Source organism: Tympanuchus pallidicinctus, unplaced genomic scaffold (genome assembly GCF_026119805.1).
Source record: "Tympanuchus pallidicinctus isolate F22 unplaced genomic scaffold, pur_lepc_1.0 scaffold1, whole genome shotgun sequence".
Taxonomy (NCBI): Eukaryota; Metazoa; Chordata; class Aves; order Galliformes; family Phasianidae; genus Tympanuchus; species Tympanuchus pallidicinctus.
In genome coordinates this window covers 52,784,389-52,810,680 of record NW_026294618.1, presented here as the reverse complement: position 1 = coordinate 52,810,680, position 26,292 = coordinate 52,784,389, and the positions used below count along the sequence as shown (strand labels likewise).

General features: G+C 38.6%; 1 protein-coding gene across 3 annotated transcripts in view; it reads right to left on the bottom strand.

Annotated features, from left to right (window-relative positions):
- AKAP7 (A-kinase anchoring protein 7) overlaps positions 1-26,292 on the bottom strand; it is a 74,763-nt gene that overhangs the window by 15,613 nt on the left and 32,858 nt on the right. For 2 of the 3 annotated variants that reach the window (XM_052671490.1, XM_052671489.1), the window contains exon 7: positions 25,863-26,007. In XM_052671490.1, the coding sequence (XP_052527450.1) occupies positions 25,863-26,007 (145 nt within the window). Of the gene's footprint in view, positions 1-23,786; positions 24,468-25,862; positions 26,008-26,292 lie in introns of those variants that run through there. The other variant, XM_052671491.1, reaches the window with a different exon arrangement.

Below are 26,292 nucleotides of genomic sequence, written 5' to 3'. Positions count from 1 at the left end.
ATTCATTCACTGCATTTTTCTTCCACGACTTTCAACATTCCCAGACTGGCATAACTATGATTTCTTTCTCAATAAACCCAGTTCTGGAATTCTCAGAGAATTATGTTTTGGAAGATACAAAGAGAATGGGAAAGTAAACAAATGTGAAGGTAAACTTCCTGTGAAACACAGGCATAATACACTTACAGAACATTTTAAGCCAGAAGTACAGCACTTTATTTTTGGGGCAGCAGCCATGAAACGATAATACTGGGAGGAATGGCAAGAGAAAGATGCACAATCCATAAACCCCTCTCAGAGATTTGTCCTTCCAACTATTCTTGTTGCACTTCCCAAAAAGCATTATGACTACAACTAGTTGTTCTCTCCATTTGAGTCCCATCTGATGTCTATCTCAGAATCACAGAACTTTTGAGGTCAGCAGGGACCATCTGGTCCAATTTCTGCTTAACTGGGCCACCCAGAGCAGCATGCCCAGGAACACATCTGTGTGGCTTCTGACGATCACCAAGGAGGAAACCTCTCAGCTATTTGTTTTATATTTTATCCATGAGTATTAGCAGATCAGCCTGCACTGAAGCAAAGCTTAGTATTTTAAACAAAGCAGAATCCTTTTCACTGTGCTAAGGGAGTTATACCTAAATATGATTACCAATACAAACATTACTGAGTCAACCAAGAAAGACCATGATGTCTATACTTCCAATCCTTTCCCCTGCAAGAGAAGTTTCAGCTACTTGTCCCTCCCAACATCCCTTCTGGCAGCAACATGACAGCACAATTGTATGCACATGTTCACAAAGGATCGAGGCTGGTCAGTACCTTCCAAGATTGAGCCCATATATTTCTGATGTAACACAAAGGTATTTTTTACTTGATCCAGTCCTACACTGGAAGAAGTTATACCTAGCTGGTTCTTACCATCATCTGCCTCACAGGTTTGGAGAATTCCTTAATTCAATTCAAGAAAAACGAGATGGCTTAGTAATGGAGAAGTGTTTACCTCACTGAGGTGATTTTGCTTTAAAGGATGGCTCATGTAATCTGCTCTGCTATGGAGCAGTAAATGTAGCACACATCACCACTGTATGACCAACAATACTGGCAACAATGACCACGTGGGACCAGCAAACACTTTTGTCAACACTTCTGAATTTAAAAGAGAACGGGGTTTTATGGCCTTACAGCCACTACTGTTTGCTAACTTAACAACTGCCAGGCTAACAGCTTTGTTTCTATCAACATTAAATTGTAACAACAATATTAAAATGTGTTGTTAATAAGCACTGCACATAACCATGTATTTCTAACTAGAACTCACTGTAAAAGAAGGCAGCTTCCAGCAATCCACTACAAGGCACTGGTAGGATTACCAAATATGTGTCCAGTTTTCAACTCCATGGTGTTATCCAAGAGGTGGACATGCATGCCAAGTATCACACAATTCCTACATCTGGGCCAAGATGAATATAATCACAGCAAACGGGAGCATTAAAGGCATTGTTACATTACACTCCACTCTGCCTGTAATTTAAACAGATTTTTGGAAGCTAACAGTTGTGGAGGTTTTCACATGAAAAGCAGCTTGCAAATAGAGGCTCTTGGCCTCCATACGGAAATCAAACATATGATTTCAACACAATACAATGAACCTCTGCAAACATGTATACAAAATCATGTGTGTCATTCAAAAGTCAAAAACGTCCTTATTTTGACCACTTATTCACAGCAGTGATTTCACAATTGTGCTTATTATAAAATGACATTAAACTATTTACCCTTAGATGCTTGAGCTAATGGTCAATGCTCATACAATAGACTGCAGCAAACTGGCCACAAATAAATCCAGAAGGGAAGTTTTCAAAGGGTCTTCACCATCAGAACAGACATTTTCTGCAGCAGGCTCCCAGTGAGGTTGTGGAAGAAAGAAACAATCAAGGTATTGCTGTAACAGACTGTAGCACTCAGTGATCTCAGCACTTTTCTCATCTTGCTCTACTGAGTCACAAGTTGCTTGGTGGTTGATTCTCCGATCATACACTTTTTGAAAATGAGACCCTTGAGTTCATGAAAGTTTCAAATATACTAACATGACATTTTAGCACTCTGTCTCAAAGTTTTCCATCAGGTTCTTCTGAATTTTCTTCTCACTGTGATCAAGGAGAAATGTTGGTTATGTGTCCCACCACTGAACTAGTCACCTACACCAATTAGATCATCCTGGTCTTCCCTTTACTATAACTGAAAATTCCTCCTAACTTCTCAAAGGTAATTCTTTAACTCAGAATCACAGAATGGCCAAAGGGTCCTCAAGGATCATGAAGCTCCAAACCCCCTGCCACAGGCAGGGCAACCAACCTCCCCATTTAATACTAGACCAGGTTGCCCAGGGCCCCATCCAACCTGGCCTTGAACATCTCCAGGGGCATCCACAACCTCTCTGGGCAGCCTGTTCCAGCACCTCACCACTCTCATAGTAAAGAACTTCCCCCTGACATCCAACCTAAATCTTCCCTCCCTCACCTTAAAACCATTTCCCCTTGTCCTGCTGCTATCTACCCTTTCAAAGAGCTGATTCCCTTCCTGTTCATAGGCTCCCTTTAGGTACTGAAAGGCTGCAATGAGGTCACCTCGCATCCTTCTTTTCTCCAGGCTGAACAAGCCCAGCTCCCTCAGCCTGTGTTCATAGAGGAGGTGCTCCAGTCCCCTGATCATCTTTGTGGCTCTCCTCTGGACCCTCTCCAATAGCTCCCTGTCTTTCTTGTACTGGGAGCTCCAGACCTGGACACAGTACTCCAGATGGGGCGTCACAAGAGCAGAGTAGAAGGGGATGATCACCTCCCTGCCCCTGCTGGCCACCCCTCTTCTGATGGGCTCCTTTAGTATAGATATGATGACTCCTTTAATAAAGATAGGTTTGGTTAAAGACTTCATTGAAGTTTCTCAGCGTTCAGCAGAAAAGGATCACTGTGGTCCTAAGCACCTCCACACAAGGTCTTAGGCTTCACACACATTTTCATTTGATATGTAAGTACATGTTACATGAAAGATTTGACTTCTAACCAAAACCACAGTTTAAAGTATTTAAAAGCAGTTACATATTACCGTGGACTTTTTTAGATTACGTACCTAAGAACTTCCTGCCTTTGCTCATGTTTCTACTCAGGAAAGCAGCACTTCTGCCATATTTCTAAATAAACTCTGTAATAAACACTGCTGCTCCGCCTCCCTCCACCCCCAGTAACATAATTTAATAGCAAGGCAATCGCACTTGACTTGATTCATGCCCAGAATTCCTAGTTGTAATTCATTTAACATAAAACATCCTGACAGAAATGTGGAAGGGATCCCAACATCTGCAGTCTAACACATTATAAAGTAAGACAGTCTGCTGTACCTTCATGAAATACGAAAACGTAGCCTAATTCTAAAAATAATATAGTTCTGTGCTCCAGAATTCCTTACACTCAAATAAAAATTGACACAAAAATGGAATTCAAAAGGTCAATTTCTTACCATAGCATACTTATGCTTATAGGACTAAATTTTTACTTATCTTTCTATTAAACATAAAGGGAGAGAAAAAAAAAAAAGATTTTCTCTTTCCAATCAAATGCCAAATATAGCTGAAACAACTATAGATAGGGGAAAAAAAAATTCAGCAATGTGTGTTTGTACCTTGCAGGGCTACTTTCTAAAAGCAATAAGTAATTTTAATTAAATAAATACAATGTAGGGACATTTCAGTTTGAGGAAGGCTTGCATAAATGCATAAGGATACACGTAATGTCATTCTACAATCCCCACTTTTGCAGTCACCTTTATTTTTATTCTTTTCAAGATAACTACACTTTTCTGTTTTTGAGGCCATAAGTAGGCATATATGTTGTTAGCGCTTCATTTGTTTTTGTGGGTTTCTTTGTTTTTTGTTTTCAAGTCTGCTTCCTCCTAAGCTTGTTCTTCTACCATCCCCTCTAGGACACCTTGCAATGAAGCTGAACTTACCAGTACAACTAACTCCTCTGTTTTACCCGCCAGATTTTCTCTAAATCTCTGCTTTCTCTTTTTCTGCATTGATACGTACAATTCCCTCATTACTGCAGCAATTATTTCCTAAACCAACGTGAATCCCAAGATTCGACAAACAAGTATCCACAATCATACTTCACAAACGCGAATGACAGCCTTGGATATCACCAAATCTTGCTTAGGCTTACAGCCTTGATCATTAAGCCTAACATCATTGGCAGCAGGAGAGAGATTTGTGTACTTTTCAACTTTGACTTATAAGTATTGAGCAATTAGTTTTGGATGGGGCCACCAAATCCTAAAGGAACTAACGACACAATCACAACATGTTTTTCAGCATTGCACCATATTTCTTTACTGTTTAGAAAGTCTGTGGGATCGTTGTCTCCTGTGTCCATTTTCTTCCAGCAGAAAATGGAAGCAACATTAGAAACCTCACTGTGGTCACTCAGAAGCTTTATGAGTGGAAAAAAAAGATTAACAACACCTAATTATTATTATTCAATAATTATTATTCAAGCTGTCATTTTGAGGAACACACATACCTCTCCTTCAAATTGTTTGTTTCTTTATCCACATCATGCATAACTTTGTTGCACATATCTTCATATCCTACACACATGAAGATGTGTAGGAATTGAAACAATATTGCCCAGAAAGAATGTCAAGACCAGAAAGAATAGAACCACTGAAGAATGGAGGATTTACCAAGTTCAGATAATGAGCGTGTGTTGTCATATACAGGGAAGAAGATAGGAAAACTGTAAGGCCTTCCTGGTATCTGAATGGCCATCAGATTGAGCAGCCAGAGTTAAAATCTCAGAAAAAGAAAGTGAAAATGTCATGCACCAATACATGTGCCTGCTGGACAAGCAGCTATCAGTATCAGAAACCAGTTAGACAGCTTGGCAAGCATTCAAGGACTGTTTAACAACAAAGACTGACTTACTGCTTGTGGTAGGCAAACCTGTCCTGCCTCTCATGACAGAAGGCTGGACAATACATCTTTTCTGTGGATGTAGTACAAATACAAAATAATTCATGTCAACCCCTATCCAACACATTAAAAGTTTAGCCAACTCACTGATTTACAACCATAACTTTTAGAATTTTCAAAATTAATTCAAGACTTACTTAAATAAAACGATCACATTTTGTCCACTGACCTTTCGTTTACTCTGGAAAGCAATCCCTAGTTTGATGTATTTTGGCAGTTTTGGGTCAAACCCAAAAGAGCAAGATTGAATTTTGCTGGCCAGGCTGTGCGTTTCAGCTTCCCTTATTCCTGCCTAGACAGTATGCAGCCCCAGTTCCTGTATTAATTTACTTACTTCCACATCTATTTTCAGGTATTATATTCAATCTACATCATAAGTAAATAATTTATTGTTTGATAGCTACTCTGCATTAAATGCTTGATCTCATTAAATCAAAACATAAATGCTCAAATTGTTATGCTCTGCCCTGCCAAGATGCTAATTTCAACTTCAACAGTGCAAATAAGTTTCATATTCTACTGTGATGATCATATCACTAATTGTCTGATACGTAATTTTGTATATGTTTAATATTTACAAGTCTCTGGGTTTTGTTTTGTTTTTTTTTTTTTAATCATGCTGATTCATGAAAGACTCAAACCAGGTAGCGAATGGGCTAACATGAAGTTTAACACCACTTATTTCATAAAAAGCTCTCTTTTTTTTTTTTTTAACCACACACAAAAAAAAGCATCACATGCAAACATACATATGTATGGTAATCCTGAGCATATACATAGCCACCACAGTACCATATGTTTTAAATGTAGTGTGTGTTTATGAACTTGTATATATCAAATAAACACATGATTAAGCAATTTCTCAGCATGTACCAAAGATACACTTCAAGTAAAATTCAGTCAAAGGAAGACAGGAATAAATGTATTGAAAACAATGAGGTGGTACCTCTAGCTTCACACATTCACTGTAATTAATTCCTAATGGGCACTGAAGCATGGAATAATAGAGAGAAAATGAAACAAAAAAACCCAACATGTTTAGCACTAACATAGGCAAACAAATGCCAGGCCTAACTCCGGGGTTATCATGGAAAGAATTCCCTTATGACCACAGAAATATCAAGAATTTGTAGACCACACACACATCCATAATATACTCCATAGTGTATTTTTGGAATTTACACTTTTTTAAGAAGTCTCTTCTTAGGAATAGGAAGCCAAATTTTGATGGCCCTACCAACTTCATTGTTTCTAGTGCAAAACAACCAGGCGATTGTTACTGTCACTGTCACAAGGGAAATAAAAAGCTCAGGTTAATTTCCCAGCGCAATCAGTTTAAAGGCCATCATGATAGCATGACAGCAGATGACAAACATACATGAATGCCATTCCCTTCCTCCCCTCATATGCCTGTAGCGCCAGGCAGGGCTGTCACAGAGCAGCGATCGAGGCAGCAACCGCTGACACAGCAGCTACGGAGGGCAGGGCAACACATGGCACGCTGGGCTCAAAGCCACGGGACATGAGAATCAGTGCTGGCACACACAGGGACAGTTCTGGCTCTTTCCTTCTCTCTCTTACCAGGCTGTGCTGGGCTGAAGGCAAAGCCCAATACTTACTACCCCTGTCAAACACTTCCGCTACTTTTCTCTTTCCAAGGTATCTCAGCACACCTCCTTCTCACACAAAGAGCAGCGCCGCCTCTGTGTTTTTATCTCCACGTCAGACACCACACTCTTATCTCAGCCATCACCAGACCTCCCCACTTCAGTTACCCATAGCCGTGCCATATAACGGTGCCTATTCCCCCTCCCCAGGGCATGTGCCGCCCACATCAGACACTGCAGGCCCCAAGCCTACCCTTCCAATGCTCTTCTCATTTTGCCACAGTGCAATCCCCAAACACCACTGTCAGATCACAAGCAGCTTCAGGTCACGTCGTGCTAAATGCTATACACACTGTGTTGCTCACAGAGCTCATAGGAGGAAAGCTGGTGCATGACAAGGGATGCCTGAGAGGAAGCACAGAGGTGGCAGTGTGAGAGGATTGAGAGCAGTGGGATGCAGGAGGACCCACCCCTCGTGTATCTTTGGTTCTCTGTTAGCACAACAGTCTCAGAGCACACTTGCTAATGCTGTCTGTGCCCCTCTGCTCTGTGCATTAGAAATGAGGAGCACTAGCAACTTGCTTCTCACACAAAGGAAATCTATACTTGCTATATGCTAAAAAAAGAGTTCTGAAGTATAAAATGTTCAGTCATATTCCCCATGCAAAAATTTATAACAGTCATCCTCATCCCATGACCTGTTAAGGAAAGACACCTATGAACAGCAGACTCCTTCAGGCTGCCTTCTAGATATATGGCATTGGCGGTGTACACATGATTTTGACTGATGATACCTTCTCTGATTTTATTTATGCCTGGACAGCTTCCTGAGGAACAAAAATGAATACAAACCAGACCTATAAAAGGGGATTCTCTAGCTTACAGCCAATGCATTATGTGAATTCAGTTAAAACTGGTTTCAGGAGGAGTGTGACAGAAATTTGGCTACAACCTCTAGAAGAAAGGTTGCAAATATTTCACCCAACAGCAAGTCAAGAGTGAGAATATTATTGTGTAACCACACTTAAGACAAACACAATTTTCAGCACATAACTGAGTAGAAACAACACTCCAGCCAAATTAGCCTGCGTGACTAGGCGCACCAAAGGGTAAAGCAATCAGAAATCGCTTCCTCCTATCCAACATGGATTTTGGCTCAGCCAAAAACCAAAGAGAAGTGCTGCGCCTGTTGGTCACTAGGACGTGCTAGCCGGACACACACTGTGCTGCCACTGTGCTGCACGTCAGCTGATCGTTGTGCGGGCTCCCGCAGCACCCACACAAAGAGGACTGCTGGGCTCTGCCAGCCGTCAGTCCCCTGCCCTGCAGTCACAGCCCGCCTGGTGCGGGGAGCACCGCCAGCCTTGTGCCATGCTCACAGCAGTGGGACCTCTGCGTCCTGCCCTGCACCTCGCATGTTAAATGCCGCTAACAAGGAATACTGAAACGTTCACTTAGACTGCTTCTGCCTATGGGGATGGTTTGCCAGAACACAAATATAATTAGACGTAATTACTCGGCTGTATTACAAAGAAATCATAATCTACTTAGCAGAAATATTGTCCAGTCTGTCACCACCTATTCAGAAAGGAACAAATCCCACCCGCGGAATTCCAGCCGGCTCTCCTCTTTAAACTCCCCGACACGGGCAGCACGCCCAGCGGCACTTACTGATCTTCTCCTCGCCTCTCGAGAAGGGGAAGCAGCAGAGCTGCCCCATGGCAGCAGCCACGCAGCGCTCCCCGCGCCCCTCTGCCCGCCGCGAGCTCGACTGGGTGCGGACCGAACAGAGCTCCACCGCCTCCCGCCCGCTCGGCTCCCGCTGCCGGCGGCCGCGGCACGGGGTGGGCGGAGGGACGGACGGGGAGAGGGAGCCTCCGCCCATTGGCCCGCCCCCATCACACGGCTCCAGCCCCGGCCCGATCGCGGGTGGAGGTGAGAAATAATCACAGTGCTGCGGGCATTAGTGCTGTGGGTGCCCACGTCTTGTAAAAGTTCAGCTCATACTGCAAGTTCTACATTCATAGGAATTCTCTTCAGCTGTGCAGTGCCCTCATCTGAGAAGATGCTGTCAGCCCAATCAAGAGCAGAAAGAACGCACATGACCCACATTCTGCTATGCAAGTGAATTAAACATGAATACTACAGGGCATTCGTGAAGCCAGTCATCAAAGCACAGAGGCTATGTCTAAGAGCCAGAAGGTCCTTCCACACTGTTCAGGATCAAAACAGGAACACAGGCAATATTTTATGGAGAAAAATAAATCTTCTCCACTAGGAAATGTTAAAAAATCAGAAACATTTGAGTAATACAGCAAACAATAGCATACATTTAGCGGGCACAATCTCCTATATATCCTGTCTATGCAGTATTTGAATGAATAGAGAACTTGAGGTGCTGTCATCTTCTGGATAACGTTATACAAAGCAGCACATGAAGCATAAAATACTTCAAACATGTAGCAACCAGTTCTCTTCTGGTTGCTCTTCTCCTTCTAAGCAGTCCTGGCAATTCAGAGATGTTAAGTAGACAATATCAATTTTGGAACAGTCACAACCAGTGACAGATCTCTTTCATATATACAAGCCATCTTTCAGCCAAACCTAACAAAGCACATAATCACAAATGCAAACACAGAAAAGAAATAGAATAACAAAATCACAGAATCACCAAGATTAAAAAAGACCTCCGAGATCATGTAGTCCAACCATCCATCTACCACCAATATTTCCCCAGTACAGCATGTCCCTTAAAACCACATCTTAATGCTTCTTGAACACCTCCAGGCATGGTAACTCAGCCATCTTCCTGGGCCTTTTCTATAGCACCTCACCACTCTTTTGGAGAAGAATTTTTTCCTAATATCCAAACGGAACCTTCCCCAGCACAACTTGAGGCCACTCCTTGTTGTCCTATTGCTAGTTACCTGGGAGAAAGGGCTGACTCCCACCTTGCCACAGGCTCCTTTCAGGTAATTGCAGAGAGCCATAAAGTCTCCCCTCAGCCTCCTCTTCTCCAGACTAAACAATCCCAGTTCCCTCAGCTGCTCCCCATAATACCTGTGCTTCAGATTCCTCACCAGCTTCATTGTCCTTCTCTGAACCTGCTCCAGGGCATCAATGTCCATCTACCCTCCACTGAGGGGCCCAAAACTGAGCATAGTACTCAAGGTGCGGCCTCACCTTAGATGAGTACAGGGGGATGATTACTCACTGCTCCTGCTGGCAACACTATTTCCGATACAAGCCAGGATGCCCTTGGCCTTCTTGGCTATGTTGACAAACTGCTGGTCCATATTCAGCTCAGTGTTGACTGACTCCCCCAGGTCCATTTTTCCCACACAGTCTTCCAGCCACTCTGCTCCAAGCCTGCATTGTTCCATGGTCTTGTTGTGCAGGTGCAGGACCTGGCTTCATCTCAGTGGCCTCAGCCCAGTGACCTGTCTATATCCTTCTGTTGGGCCTTCTTACACCCAGGCAGATTGACACTTCCTTCCAACTTGGTGTCATCTGCAAACTTAATGAGGGTGAACTCAAAGCCCTCATCCAGGTCATCCATAAAGATACTGAACAGGACAGGCCCCAGTACCAATCCCTGTGGAACACCACTCATGATCAGTGGATTTAACTCTGTTCACCGCCTCTCTCTGGGCCCAGCCCTCCAGCCAGTTCTTTACCCACCAAAGAGTGTTCTTGTCCAAGCCACAAGCTGCCAGCTTCTCCAGGAGAATACAGTAGGAGACAGTGTCAAAGGCCTTGCTGAAGTCTAGGTAGACTACACCAACAGCCTTCCCTTCATCCATCAGGCAGGTCATTTGATCACAGAAAGATCACAGAAGTTGGTCAAGCAGGACCTGCCTTTTGTGAACCCATGCTGGCTGGGCCTGATACCCTGATTTCCCACATATGCAGTGTGATCTCACTCAAAATCATCCGATGAAAAGGGATTCAAGGAGGGCTCTGTCCAGATCAGCCTGTGGTGCTGCAATGTGCAGGTGAGAGCAGGGACCATGAAGTCACCTTCACAGCTGGATATGGTCTGTTTAGATATTTGAGCACATATTCACTGCCAGAAGTGTGACTGATCATAAATCAGTGCTTTGGCAGCTTTAGTTCATTCTGTTTTGACACTTCTTGAAATTTTGGTGAGATACATAAAGCTGTCACAGGCACAGAAATGTGACTGGATATCTAATTATAACAACTGTAGTCACATGAGGCCTGAGCAGCCACAGCATTAGAAAAAGCAAACAAGCCCCACAATACACAGGTACCTGTTTTGTTGAGAGGCAGAGAAGCTGGAGGGTCCTTGGGGCTATAGCTGATGGGAGGCTTTTCTCCAGGCAAGGAATGGCAAGGTAGCGCCCTTAACAAGGATGCCTGCCTAGACTAGCCAAGTTGAGCTGGTACAGAACCAGCAAGCAGAACTATTGGCCTTTACCAATCAGAAATTATCATTTTTAATCTCAGAAAGTGTCTCTTTCAGAACAGACAAAGAAAAATAAAAGGTATTAATTCCAGGCAAAGATAATTTCAGCCTTTTTAATGCTTTTGAATACTGTCATCCATCCAGAAGGAACGTAAGCTGTTCCCAAGCCTGGGTATCTCTCTCTATGTGTGTATAGGTATCAGATTGTCTACCACTGTCAGGAATTGTTTTTTGAGCATCTATCAGTTCAAGACTGCAATCTCTGTCAAGAAGAAAAAAGCAGAAACAAATGAGGAAGCCTTTACAACTACATGCCTTCTGTTGGACTTCCTGAAATGCAAACATTTTCCTGCTGCACTTAACACTGCAGACTATACTCCTATTTATTTGACACTTGATTTATAATGCAGTGTTAATTCCATCAGAATTTCCATTGTGCCCTTCTGAAAAGAATTCCATTTGATTTTTATTTTTTTTTACAGAGGAAAAGCTTAAATGACTAAACCAAATTGATTTTAAAGTGTTTGATTTTCTTATTCTTATGGTTTAAGCATATCCCTAGAAACATCTGCTACAGGAAAAAAAAGATACTGCGTTGGCATTTGCATTCTAAAATAGAAGTGCCTATTTTAGCTTTGCTTTTTAAAACTACATTAAAATATATACTTCCAGGGATGTCTAACTGCTAATATATGTTTTACAACACTGCCTTCTAGAGAGAGAATCTTGCTTTTATTCACTGTAAATTACTGCTTCTCAGACTTCGACTTGCTGAACATACTGTACCTTTTCCACAAAGGCTGAAAACTCAGCCACTGATATGCCTGACTTCTATTTTAAGTGTAACCTGAAGGCGAGGCTCAAGACCAAATCTGCCAACTGCCCAGATTGCTTACGCTCAGGAATGCATTCAGAGCCATGTTTGGAATGAGTCACAAGCTCTTCTGGGTGAAAACCTTAAATTCAGGAGTACAGACAGAACCCTTTCTTGCAGTGAACACGTCCGTGGTACATGCCCTAATGCATCACACCAGCTCTGGCAATGATTTTGCCTAAGCAGAGGGTAGGTGTATGAGATGGGCTTCCTAGAGAACTCCAGCATATGTGAATGTTCTCCTTGATAAAGGAAATGTATAGATAAGCCCTGTGAGTATGACAATGTGAAAAGCTAGGGGAAGACACACCTCATACTTCAGGCTCTTTCCAAGGCTCACTTTACAGGCCTGAGCCTCTGAGTACTTTCAAGCATTCCTTTAATCCAGAACTCCTACTGGCTCAATTTGAGTGAAGGATACATTAGTTAGAGACAGAGAAAAAATCCTCCAAAACCACAACAAACAAACAAGCAAACAAAAAAAACCCCTTGAATCTTTTAGCTTAATAAAAATTACCAAATGGAATGTGAAAAAAACACTGAAATTTAATTTAGGGCAAAAATGCTTGCACCTGTGAACTTTTTCATTCTAAAACAGCGGAGGGTAATGAAGTTTGAAAAGCTATGTCCCTAGCAGTAAGTAGTCAGAGACAGCTATCATTGTTCACTGATGGTTAACTAGGAGTTAACCTGACTGTGAGCATACTAAAAAAAATTAAGGAGAAAATAAAAATGTTGCTTTCCTTCTAACATATCTCATATAGTAAAGTAAAAAGACTTTTTCTTCTGTGGATAGAAATTAAACAAATTTTAAAAACAGTGGTGAGGTTTTAAATGACTATATACGAATACTTAAGCTAGGTACACCTTCATTTCCAACAAATTAACGCTGTATTTTTTTAGAGGAGTTCTGATTTTTTTATTTTTTTTATTTTTGTCCAAATGATGGTTTGAGTATTTGCGTTGTTTTCCTGATTATGTTAAGCATTTAACAATACTTATTTTAATGAACGGGAAAACTTGGCTACCAAGTTGTTAGATGTTCTCAAATTTCTTTATCTTTTTGGCATTCAAACATGCCAACTTTCTACATTCAAAATAAAATGCAGTATCAACATGGCACAGTGTGATGTTCTTTGCTGCATTGACAAGGCCTTCTTGCTTCAGCTACAAGAGGGTGTCATGATCACAAACTCTCATACTGATGAGGGATTTCACGCAACCCAGATATCTGCTGGGAAAGCAACATGGCACAGTGCAAACAATCCAGCAGACTCTCAGAGTGTGTTGAGGATAACTTCCTGGTCCCAGGTAATGGGAGACCAACCAGAGGTGAAGTATTATTGAACTCGTGCTCACCACTGCAGAGGAAGTCATTAAGTTAAGATTGGAGGCAGTTTGAACTGTATTGACCATGTCCTGGTCAAGTTTGTGATTTTGAGGGACATGGGCCTGGCAAAGAGCAGTCAGGACCCTGAGCTTCTGCAGAGAACCTTCAGGGTGTTTAAGGAATTACTGGATAAGATCCCCTGGGAAACTGTCCTTAGGGAACAGAAACGGAACAGAGCTGGTAGCTCTTTAAAAGACACCTTTCTGAGAGCACAGGAGCTCTCTGTCCTCCAGCAGAAGAAATCAAGCAGAGGAGGCAGGAAATCACCATAGCTGAGTTTGACCTGCTGGTCAAACAGAGGGAAAAGAAGGAAATGTACAATCAGTGGAAGCAGAGACATGCGCCCTGGGCAGAATACAGCGATGTCTGAACGTGCAGGGATGGGATCAGAAAAACACAGGTGCAGGTGGAACTGAAGTTCGCAAAAGATGTAAAAAATAACAACAGGTCCTACAAGTACATTGGTCAGAAGAGACAGGCCGAGAAGAGTGTAGCCCTTAAATAAAGGAGAAGGGAGAACTGGCTTCAACAGACTGACGAACTCAGCAAGCTCTTTGCTTCAGACTTCACTGGCAGACCGGCTTCTGACAACTTTCATGTCCCTGAACCTCTAGCCGGGGGTAGGGGGAGCAAATCCCTCCTGCTTTAAGGGCAGAGCAAATCACATGAGATTCATGTGACTGCCTCATGAGACTCAATGTGTACAAGTCTATGAAATTAGACAATACCAGTTCACTGAAATCTAACAGCTGTGAACTTTAGTAAACTGCACACCTTAACCTGTTCAGAGTATAAAGAAAAAAATATTTGGAAAATAAGGATTAACCTTTGACACCCCTTCCTTTGAAACATGTAACACATTCTGTCTCCTGGTTTTCCAAAAAGAAGTCTCAACTTCTGAATGTGCTCAGCTGAGTTCTAGCTTCCTCCACACCAATGAGGGAGAAAGCAGCTTCATCTTCCGAACAGCCAGACCTCCACCACTGCCAGAGCTTTGACTACTGCCTGCAGGCAAAATGTCTTTTTACCACACTGCGAGAGTACTGCAGTTGCCACAATGCCTGTGTGTTCATCTATTGGATTCATTATCACAAAGAAATGTGCCAGATAGTCTCTGGTAAAAGACCCAGAGAGGCAGTAACACTAACTCCTTTCTTATGATATTCTCCTCCATGGTTTCTTCGACACCAAAGCAGAAAATTCACTCTAAATAGAAAGCAAAGGAGATTTTGGAAAGCCAGCTAGCTTTTGCTTTCTTGGGTGGCTGCAAACGGAACTCCTTTTGGTTAGACATAGGCAGATTCCTGTTATCACCAAATTACAGAATTGCAGAATGGCTGAGATTGGAAGGGACCTCTAGAGGTCATCTGGTCATACAGTTTCATACACACCTATTTTATTTGTAGAAAAATGATATAATTTTGAGAAAAATACCTTAATTCTTAAAAAAGAGCTGTGACTGAGACACCTATATAGACACCATAAGCAACTGAGCAGACATTCCTATGTATTTCTTCACTCAAATAACACAGTGGTATTTATAAAGATAAGAAAAAAAGGAAAGGGATTCTGTACTTACTGTCAAAACAAGAACATACAGTATCTATTAAGCAAAATAATAAATCCATTCTCCCTTCCTGAGTCTATTGAAAATATTTCGTTATAAAATGTAGTCAAGCTTTATAAAAACTAACGTGGTTTCCTTTGCTCTGGATACTATTTATTTGCATAACATTTTTGTGTGCTGTAGAAACTAAAACTGCATTTACTCCTAGAAGCAAAAAACTTGTAGAGGAGATCACTGGTTACACCTTTGGTATTGATGTTTATTTTTAAAATACCGTTCTGCACTAATTGATAGGATTTATGTATTTATTTTACTTACAATGCTAAAAATGAACTTTTCATTAATGTGCTAAAGAAGCTTTTAAGCAAGAATGCAAAATAAAGCATAGCTTAAAAAGTAAGCTCACATATAAAAGATAATCTTTTAAATGCACATTCACAAACGTCAGTCTAGGAAACTCTGAACTGTTTCCAAGTACAAGAACATTTTAATGAATCATGTACTAACTGTACATGTGAGAAAGAACATCTGGGCTTTACTCAGTCCAAAGCCTGCATGTAGTGGGTAATCTGTAATCCACAGGACTGGCAGGAAGCAGCTTTGGTATGTCAAGAACGGTGACAGTCCAACAGTCAAAGAATGCTCAAAAATGCATGCTTATTCAAATGCATTTCTTTTGTGCTTTTTGTAACTCTCTCCATGTGAACACACCAATTTGGAGGCTCAGTTGGTTAAAAGGTTTCCAGAGAGAAAAGAGCTGCTTAAAGGCAACTTCTAGTTAAATAAATAGCTGCATTACGGTACATAGACATGCATGCATGTGCACATACACAAACATGGAAATGCACACACACACACACACTCACCAACCCTTTATGTTGATAATTTGTCTTTAATGAACGAATACCACTAAAATTAGAGAAGACCAAACAGAAAATTTTGACTGATATGTCTGCATCCAAAAATAGAATAAAAATATGTACATACTACTATAGTCAAGCACTCGTGTAGCAGTATACTTATGCTCATTTTGAACAGCCTAGAAATGGAAGCATCTCATTTTGGGACCAAATGTCTGCAAAAGATATTCCTTTCTTTGAATTGTAACTTTTGTTTATACATAGACATGTAACACGCTTCTTCTATAACGCAGATTAACAGGACTTGTCAACATAACACACCTATCAAATGCACATTTCAGTCGAGTAGATAACATTCATTCAGTCCATGGGTTATATTTCATTGCACGCAAGATGACCAGGAATGTTTGGAGAACAGCCCTTAAGATAGAGTCTGTAGAGAGAATTGCTGATGTAAGTGCACTAATAGCACAAAGGTTTTAATATAGTTGCACTGGTGGACCATTGCATTTGAATTTCATAAAATTATTTGAGTTGGGAGGGACCTTTAAAAGCCATCTAGTCCAACTCCCCCACAATGAACAGGGATACTTATGGTTTGATCAGGTTGCTCAGAGCCCTGTCCAGCCTTTGAATGTCTCCACGATTAGTCTGGCTCTATGTAAATGTACACTGAAGAATGTATGTGTATGACAGAATGCAACATCTTCCATTAAATTAAATTAATTCTTCCATTAAAGTGATCGACAAAAACTAAAGAGTTCAAACAAAAACACAATTGTCATAAAAGTTATGTCTATAAAAAGTGAATTTACTAAATATCAGCAGCTGATTAATTCCATGCATTTGTTGCAACTCATCTAATAAAGAGGGATGCTAAGTAGGATCGAAACTTTCAGAAATATTTTTACTTGACTATTGCACTGTGCTCTGTAATTTTTACCTCTAACTCTACTGTACTACAGAGTTTTTTTTTTTTCCCAAAATAATTATTTTCCTGAAATTTCATTATGTATGCCTCACCACTACTGGCCTTGAACCACATGAAATCCCAAAATGTGAAAGACATGGGGAAAAAAGGACAGAAAGTGATTGAAGAGTTTAGAAATAAAAGGACATGAAAAATCAGAAAGAACTCAGTTTTAAAAAAATCTTATCCTTTTTCCTAATAAGCAACTTGAATAATCACAGCTTCACTGCACAAATTGGTAATGTAAGTAAAAAAATAAGGCATGATAATACAGAGAAGCAGCAAAAACTCAGATTGTGCTTCAACAGGAAAATATTTACAAATTTAAAACTAAACAAAGCCTTGGTACTTACACGTCTGTATTTCAAATTACATAGTTAGGTTTACTTTGAAATAGGTTTGTGCTGTCTATATAGAAAAAATGTGTTATAATATTTTAAATCTCATTTGAAGAAAAAACTCTCTTCATGACTTTCCTAGTTAAGAAAAACTATCCTCAAAAATATATAACCAATATACCAGTCTACTTATCTACATTCAAACCAATCCAAGTAATGAAGAAAGATTATCAAGGTGTTGTGCATATGTCTCAAAAGGAAAAAAATACACATAGAAACATAGAATCACATGAGAAGCTGAGGCTAGATAACTAGGTGACTGCAAAAGAATTAGATGATAGAAATGACTGAGGTAATGGCTAATCCAGATTATGGAGAGCAGTTGAGAGATTTGGAGATTAGCATCTATGCATCTTGGCTAACTTGTCAGAGAAGATAATTGCAATACTGAAAAAACTGAATTGACTAGCAATAAAAACTACAAAGAATTCAACTTATGCTTCTAAAAAAGTCCATCTATGAGAAGCAGCTATATTTGCCATGTAAAATAATTATTACTTTCACTTGCTTTTACGTGTCTATATGGTCACATTGCAACAATTATAAGCTTTTGTTTGTCTCTTTGATTTTATATTAATGCTTCTATATACTTTTTTTTTTTTTTTTTTAACCAAAGAATAGCCATACATCTCCTGACAAATAAACCTATTTATATAGCAAAGGTTTTGTTCCGGAAATGATTTCTTCACATTGATCCAGTACAACTGCAGTACAGTAGTAAAAATAACATTTGTAATAATAAATATGCACCAATATGTCTCCTTTTCTGCCAAGGGTTGTATATGTCCTAATTAAGTGATGCAAATTTTAACATGCAGCGCTTTGTGTTTCCAATACGATAGATTAAAACGGAGAAGGAAAAATATGGAGCTTTCCTGCATTTGAAAGATAAGACAGATTAACGTTGGTTGGGCATTTTAAAATACAAAGTGCCATTTCTGGTCAATTCCATATGTGAACACTCTTATTTTGGAATAAGAGTGCTTTGTTCCTGTTCAGCTTGACCCATTTTCCATGTGTATTTAATCAGGAACAGTTTTACGTGTAAAGAAGCCTTTTGTTTGTTCTCTTGATTAAAGCAACAAAGCTCAGTATGTAGGCATTCTGACCCAAACATCTTTAAATAAATCAACAAGCTATGAAAACACTAACTGGGTATTAAAATGCTTTTCCACTGTTTCCCTGAATAAGTGATTTTAAAATTACAAAGTTTTTTAAACAGTCTTTGGTCAGCAAGTACTTTCTGCTATAATTGGTAGGCTGTGGACAGTTAGTCAGAGCAATTGAAAAATACTCACGCTGTAACAACAGAATACTGTTTTTCCTCTCAGTGTGCCCTCTGAATTACTAAAAAGCACTCCGTGCAGGTACAGCAGAAGAGCTTAATTAAATAACAGTAAGTCAAATATAGCTTCCTATTGATGTTACGACCATAGAATAAATAGAACAAGATGTGACTTTCTAGCTTGGAAAATTGTAAAAAATTACTATTTTCTAATGGTATATTCAATGAAAGAACACTAAATATTTTATTTACTCCTCACATAAATAAAAATAAACTCGCAGTTTATTTATTGCAGGCATTTAGCCTATCTTGACTTCAATATGTTATATATTTGCAATCTATTTAAAAATTTAAGAATGAATCAGCTGTTTGGAAACCAACATCTGCCTGAGGAAAAATGTCTGTAAAGTAAAAATACTTAACATACAAAAAAGATGGTTGGTAATTTTAAATTGTACTTTACAGCATGTTAGCCTATGTGATGAAAAATCAGTTGTCTTCTACTTACTTACTCAAGAAAATTTTCACTATGAGTCACATTCTCATTGATCTGAAATACACTTTTGTACTTTCTGTCAGGTTTACTTCATCAATTTTCTTCCCTTGTCTGCAGATAATTTTGAAAGCTATTTGTGGGAAATCTTACTTTTGTTGTTTCCACTGCTGATAACAGCACTGGCATGAAACATCTCAGCTTCAAACATCTTTTTATTGGAAAATAGGAAGACAAATACCAGCATTTAGACTTCAGACAGCCCTAGAATTTTAATACAATATCTTTAAAAGAAAATTGCAAAAACTGCCCCATACAAAGTAAATAATATGTAATCATGGACTCACAAATAACAATCTTGGAAGATGATGAGGTTTTACTTACTTTGAGTATTAGGAAATGCATGATTGAACACCAAGCATCACGCTCCCGTATTTAAGACTCTCTGCTGCTTTCTAATGAAAAGTTTTGTACACATTTGCCAATGTTAGAGCTGAATGTTGGGGACACTAGAAGTTGCCCTTGAAGCAATAAAATATCATTCTGAAATGAAAACCTTTTCAAATCATATTTACAATGATTAATTTCATTTCAGTCAACTTGTTAGCCTTCCTATTTACACAGAGTATTTATCACTATAGCTTTTAATTTATAACTGGTATCAAAAAGTTAACATAAAAGTGCTGTATCATTACGAAAAATGCCATGCTAATGATTAATGTTTCAATAGCATAAAGTTATCAATAAAGGAGGAACTGTACAGCATATGACATATGTCACTAAAGCTAAAGAGAGCATACATCAAGTTTTAATGTAAGACAAGAAAAAATGAATGACTAGGGGAACGCTCCATTCTCAGCTACGAATAGAAAATATTTGCAGCGTATGAAACTACTGGATCACCACTTTCTATCCACTGTCCATAAAGAACCCGGTTTTTAGGTTATAAACTAAAATGTGAGTGCTTCTCTGCCATATTGGAAGGAATCCCTCTTATACGTCAGTATTTGATGACATGACACTGCAAACAAATAGTGCTTTTAAGAAAGACTTCACAGATTAACCCATGGTATCTGTTGCTTTACATGTAGGCAAAGCGCTATTTAGCATATTGTATGCACAAAACTGTAGCAGCTGTGGATAAACTCATCACAAACAGTGAATGAATTACTAATTACAAATGTTAAGAAATAGCCCCTGTGAAGCTGCCCAAGACATTTTTATCCATTAGCAGCATGACTGCTGTTACTAATTAAAATTTAGGAAGTGTGCCAGAGATATGCAAGAAACACAAGAATGGTTAATCACATCCTAATACAGTAGAGAAATTAGAAGCCTATAAATAGATCATCAAGGAAAGAAAAATTAAAAAGTGAAACAATATGAATAGGAATATTCTGAAATTATAGAACAAGGAGTAGGACAGATAACAGGCAAATTCAAAGGATGATTCAGAATTTTAGAAGTGATTCAATGCCATGCAATTATGGAGAGTAAAAGAAATCAATAAAAGACACACATCATTTTAAAGGATGTAGAATCTGGACGATCAAACCAACATTTACTTGTTTACCACTGCTGTGTCCAACATGAGAAAATGTTTAATTGCTGTATGAATAAAATCAATCACAGTCGGGTCAAACCAGCTGCCTGGCTAGCACTGTAAAATGTAATATGGAAGCATAAGGTGCACCACTACATCCTAAATCAAGGCTATTAAAAAAGTTACTTAAACAATTCTGATGGCCTAAGAACAGCTGTCTGCAAGAATATGTCTTGTTTGTAACATGTTCTGCTTATAAGGTTATTGATCTCCTCAAACGCAAACTTTATAAATATAGTGCATCCTTCAGTTGAGAATCTGTATGGTTTCGTATCTATATAATTAAGAAGCAAACTAATTAACAAATACTAACAACTGTTTAAATGGGGTTATCGCAGATCCACTTCTTGCCTATATTAGACACCTCTTAGCTCTTGCCTATCTGATATGCATTTTAGGATGGGATGAATGACTGTCTGCAGATGTCTCCCACTTCAGAGAGACTTCAGAAAGCAGACTGGACACCTGCCTTCTACCTAAGTTCCAGAGAAATGGAGACTGACTCACCAATGCTCTGCTGTTTAAAAACCCACCTGTTCGAAGAATTATTTGAGAACAGAGCATTATTTTACCATATTCTTACACTTCTATCCACAATAACTAAATGGCTGTCATCTGCTATTTCACTTTCCAGATTGCTACTGCTAGATTGCAAGTGGAGCCCTAACCTCTGGCCTGGCACACAGTCCCAACATGTGAGTTCTAGTTGGGCAGAAAGAAAGAGCTGAGTGGTTTCCACCAAAGTACAGACTACTGTTGAGGATCTTCTGTCTCAAAGATATCACAGAGGAAGTCTCATATTTAACCTTATTAGCAGCCACTCAGGAGAACCTTACCAGAGTTTACAGCACAAATACAGCCTGGCATGTGAAAGCTTCCTTTGATGTATATATAATTCAATTTCATTTTTTTTTACAATAAATACATTCTCTTTAAAACAAAAGTCTACAAAAATCTTAATATACAGATCCTGAAAAATATTTAAGAAGGATACTTAACATCAAAGTCATGTTTAACATAAGAAAATTTAATAATGATCACTTTGATGGCCAGATGGTCTACTGAACATCTCTAACGTGACATAAAGAACTGACCCATCATTCAGCTAAGGGAGTACATATTGAGAAGCTCACCTCGTTCCAGCATTCACTGTTCTTTCAGATTTGGGGTGACATACAATGGGTGTCACAGTGAGTTGTCTGAAGAAGCACTTTTTGACGGCTTGCTGTTTTATTTGCTTTAAAGAATAAACTGATCTCTGCTTTGAGAATAAAGCTTCGACCCCATTGTCACTGTCATGTCAAATTCTAACTTCTGAATACATACCCTGAGGGGCTGGCATGCAGATGCAGAGGTCTGGTACGTGTGTCTATAGGCTATGCTAAAGATACCGGATGTTTCTCTGTAACATACCATCAATGCTTGTTCACCTGCTGTGCATACTGTTACATCTCAATAGGTGTTCCACCTCTGTCTTTGTCTATATCAAGCTTTAATGCTTCCTCTATTTTTAAACGTTTTTAAAATGTGCAGCTATCAAGCTGGTTTGTGTTGTGGCATTTCTTAGCAATAGCAATGACAGTATGCAGCCCTTAATTGTGTATCGATTTGTGTTTCTCTTCTAGCATTACATCTGACCCTTTTTTAGATCTTTTCATCTTATTAGATGAGTAAACTTGAAATTTGGCCAAACTCTAAGTAGCAAAAAGTAAATACTGCCTTTGTATTTTCTGTGCACTTTGAGGAAAAACCTGTGCTTGAGTGCACATACGCAGAAAGAATTAGGGCTGGGTACAGCTCTTGTCTGTAATAAGTAATTTTTAATTTTTTCTATTTCTGATGTACTGATAGAACTGCCTATTGACTCCCTCCCATGTTTACTTGAATGCTGTAGCCAGCTATGTTTACTAAAGCCCCTATTCAAATAATCTTTTAAAACATTTAAAAATATTTAAAATATTGAGTTTTTCAAATTTCATTAAAATAGTTTCTCCTTCTCTGAAATTAAACAATAAAGGCTTTAAACTCTGTTCAAATATAGCTGTTTTTCCTCTACTATTGCCTTTAGAATGTACACAAAACTAGAAAAACAAGATGCATGCATTTTGGAAAGATGTTTGACCCTCTGAGGGTCTGAGGAAAATGGGGATCAGAAAGCTCAATTTTCTTAATGTCATGTCATTGAAGAACTTCTATCCAAATATGATGGCTACAGAAAGCCAGATGTAGTACTCATGTAAAAACAATTCAGAGAATTCTGTTCAGACTGTGAAAATTACACTTCCCATAAATTCTTTTGCATTATCACACCACAAATCAGCCAAAGAGGCATCTGATTCTTGCTTTGAATATCAGTTGATTGACTGTTGTTAAAAAACATTTAATGGGACTCATACTCAAAAGCTGAAAGATTATCTCATTTTAGCATTCTCAAATGCTGCTAACACGAAAAGTTCAAGAAGCACAGAGATTTAAATAAATGTTCCAAAATAATATCATCAATATCTACCAAATATACTTTTATCCATAATGAGCTATTTACCATATTCCTTAATCAGATACATATATTCCAAAACATTCTGAAGTATATTTGTGAATAGTTGAGCCTTACTTTAATCCAAATGAAAAATGTTGTTCCATGGTAAATAATCTTTACTTTCTCTTTTTCTAAGTATTTGAATATATATAAGTACCTAATTGGATGTGCAAACATATGTGCAGATATTAGCGATATATATACACATAGATATAGCTATAAGACATCCATAAGACAAGTAAAAAATATATATATTAAGAGAGAAAGAGAAATGTATAAATAAATCTAATTTTGGTTGTGACTGATCTGGATTTTGCAATATTGTCGACACTAATTTAAAGAGCCATCCTATATATATATTTTTAATCTGTACCATAGGCAGTATTTTCTATTTGTTTTGTAACAGTAAATTTCAATAAAGATGACCTAAGTGCAAACAAAACCATTAACACAAAATAATATTTAGCATCTGCAAAGTGACTGGCACGCTGAAAGTACTGTGTAAGTATTTAATAATTCCTCAAAACAGACCTGAGGACCAGTAAGCACTTCCCCCATCAGTGTTGGAGAATAGGGAAACAAGGTACCACAAGGCACAAAGCAAGTTATCCCCTGCACCCTACATAGGGTACTGGAAACAACACTCCCTTTTAGTAGCAGTGTTTATGCAAATCTGCTCCGAACAATAGAAACTTAAAGAGATGGTAATAACTGCTCGTAAACACCCTTTGTCTTCTCCACTACAGTTAGTTTTGACATAGCATTAAGTATGAACAACTTCAGATGTTGAAGAGTAGGTGAAAAACAGCAGATGAGGCATACAAGCTCAGTGTAGTTTTTTTTATGATGAAAGAATAGTATTTGCTAGGGAAAAAAATGTAGTATATTGAATTAATCCCATGTATTTCTGTTCATTTCAAGCCTTAGAATGTTGTAGCTTTCCACTGAAATCAGCTCAGACAGAAAAGATGCCTGTATCAGCAGTTTTCATTTTGTTTTTTTGCTCATCGTGCCTTTAAGGACTGTGCAGAATTTGAGGATGAATGGACACGCTACCTTTGCAAAGTTCCCATCTTTTTGTGATTTTTTAGTCTGTAAGGATGCATCTTCAGAATAAGTAGAATTTTTCTTCTTTTTAAGATTTCTCAGTCCTTAAAGATGAAGTCATGGCTTTCCTTTAAAACTGTCTACAATGAAGGTGTTTCTATTGAGCTAGAAGGGATGACAATGGTCTTGAAAGACTTCCCTAATGTACGTTTTATTCTCTCTTTCTGAGGATTCCATCATTCCTTGGTCATGGATATTTTCATTAATAAAGCTACGATGCTTTTAAGTTGGAAAGGTTATATCCACTGACATGCTTGTTGATATCCCTCTGGTCAATTTTTGTCAAGAATATTTCTGCTTATTACCAGAACTCTGGAAAATGCTGCAATGTATAGTTTATCATAGAATTAGTTTATCATAGTCTTTAAGTAAGCATTTTGTTGTTGAGGACACCTGTAAAAGATTTTTTATATTTCTTTCTTCTTGTTAGAGGAACCACACAAGAACAGATGTTCTCTTCTTCCTTGAGTATGTCAAAGTGAAGACTTCAATTTATTAACATTTAAGACTGTCCATATTCTTGTTGAAAAGGAACCACTGCTCATTCACAACATGCAAAACAAAGTTTTGCTACATTTTTGAATTTCTATTTCTAAAGGAAAAATCCAAATTAAATCTTCAAATGAGCTTTTGGCATGAATGTCAGTATCCCATGTCTTCCAACACCACTACATTACTATTGACATGACCCAAAATATAAAATCAAAGGTGTACAAAGAAAAAACATAAGCTGACCTTCTGTGACCATGAACTGTTCCCTGTTATAAACCTCGTTTAAGATTCACATCTGACACAGCACATATAAAGATCCTGCCTAATTAGGCAAGGGAAAAAAATTACAATTAATTTTAATTTTGCTGTACGACTACTAGCCTGTCATCCCATTAAAGATCTCCAAACTGTGGGAATGGTGTCTTTCAAGGTAATAAATTACTCAATACATGCCTAGGTTGAAAGGGTTGACTGTATTTAAGTAAATATCCTAAAAAATTTCTAAATATTCCACTGAAGATTATTTTAACTCATGTTCTTAATATGACTAACAGCAGTCTCAACCAAGCTCTACCATCAGCTAGTGGGAACTAAGTGGGTTTATGATAGAGCCTTTATCTCATAGACTCTCAGTGCATAGACCTTCTTTGCATACCACCTGAAATGCCAGCTATATATGATTTGTGGCAAAAATTAAAAGTCAAGCCTAGAATAACTACTGAGTGAAATTTCAAATAAAGCAGGAGTAGACAAATGTAATTTCTGGCATTGTAACATTCTACACAAGGTATCTGTACGTCAGTAGTGTTGATGATACTCTGACAAGTTATTAGATCTGTTACACCATTTAAATTCTCTTTATATATGAAAAGTGAAGTCACATCTCTCCCATACCAGAGATATTTCACTTATTGTTAATCATCCATAGTTACTGTGTCTAATCAAATTTGGTAACACATGCTGCCTTTGTAGTCAAAAGAGAGATGAGCTCTCACTCATTTTAGAGTAAGAAATAGGACTGGGGATGGATAGTTAACCACAAGCTTTAGCTGTCATCAAGCACTACACAGTATACCTATATGCCAAGACTTGAAGGACAGACTTCTGTCAGACTCCATGGATATTATTACAAAAAATTCCTAACATACACTGCAGAAAGAATAGTTTTTCATGTAGATAAATTATAGACATCACTGATAAAAGAGGAAAATGAAGATGTACTTACCAAGAAAAACAGAGGACTCACAGTAGTAATAGCCATTGGGTTGCTTTTTTTTCAACATAGAGCAAAGATCGAAGCGATGCAGGATTTCATTTCCAAAATAATGGCTTTTATAATCTTCATAAAGGCTTGAGTCAATTTTTTTCACCTTTAAATATGAATATAAAGTTCAATTACAGGTTCTGCTAGAAGACTGAACTTTCACATTTAATGCCTATAGTTTTCATTTTAACCAGAGTTTTTGTTAGAATGGAAATTTGCTTCAAAATGAGAGAAGAGTACTGAAACAATGCTATGCCAAATATTCTGTTTCAGCTACGCAGTTATCTACTGCAGAACTTAAACAAAGAATTAAAAATGTCATTAAACCTCCTTTCTACTCATTCTTCTTCAGTCATGTACCATACACAACACTGCAAGTGCTTTAATTTCA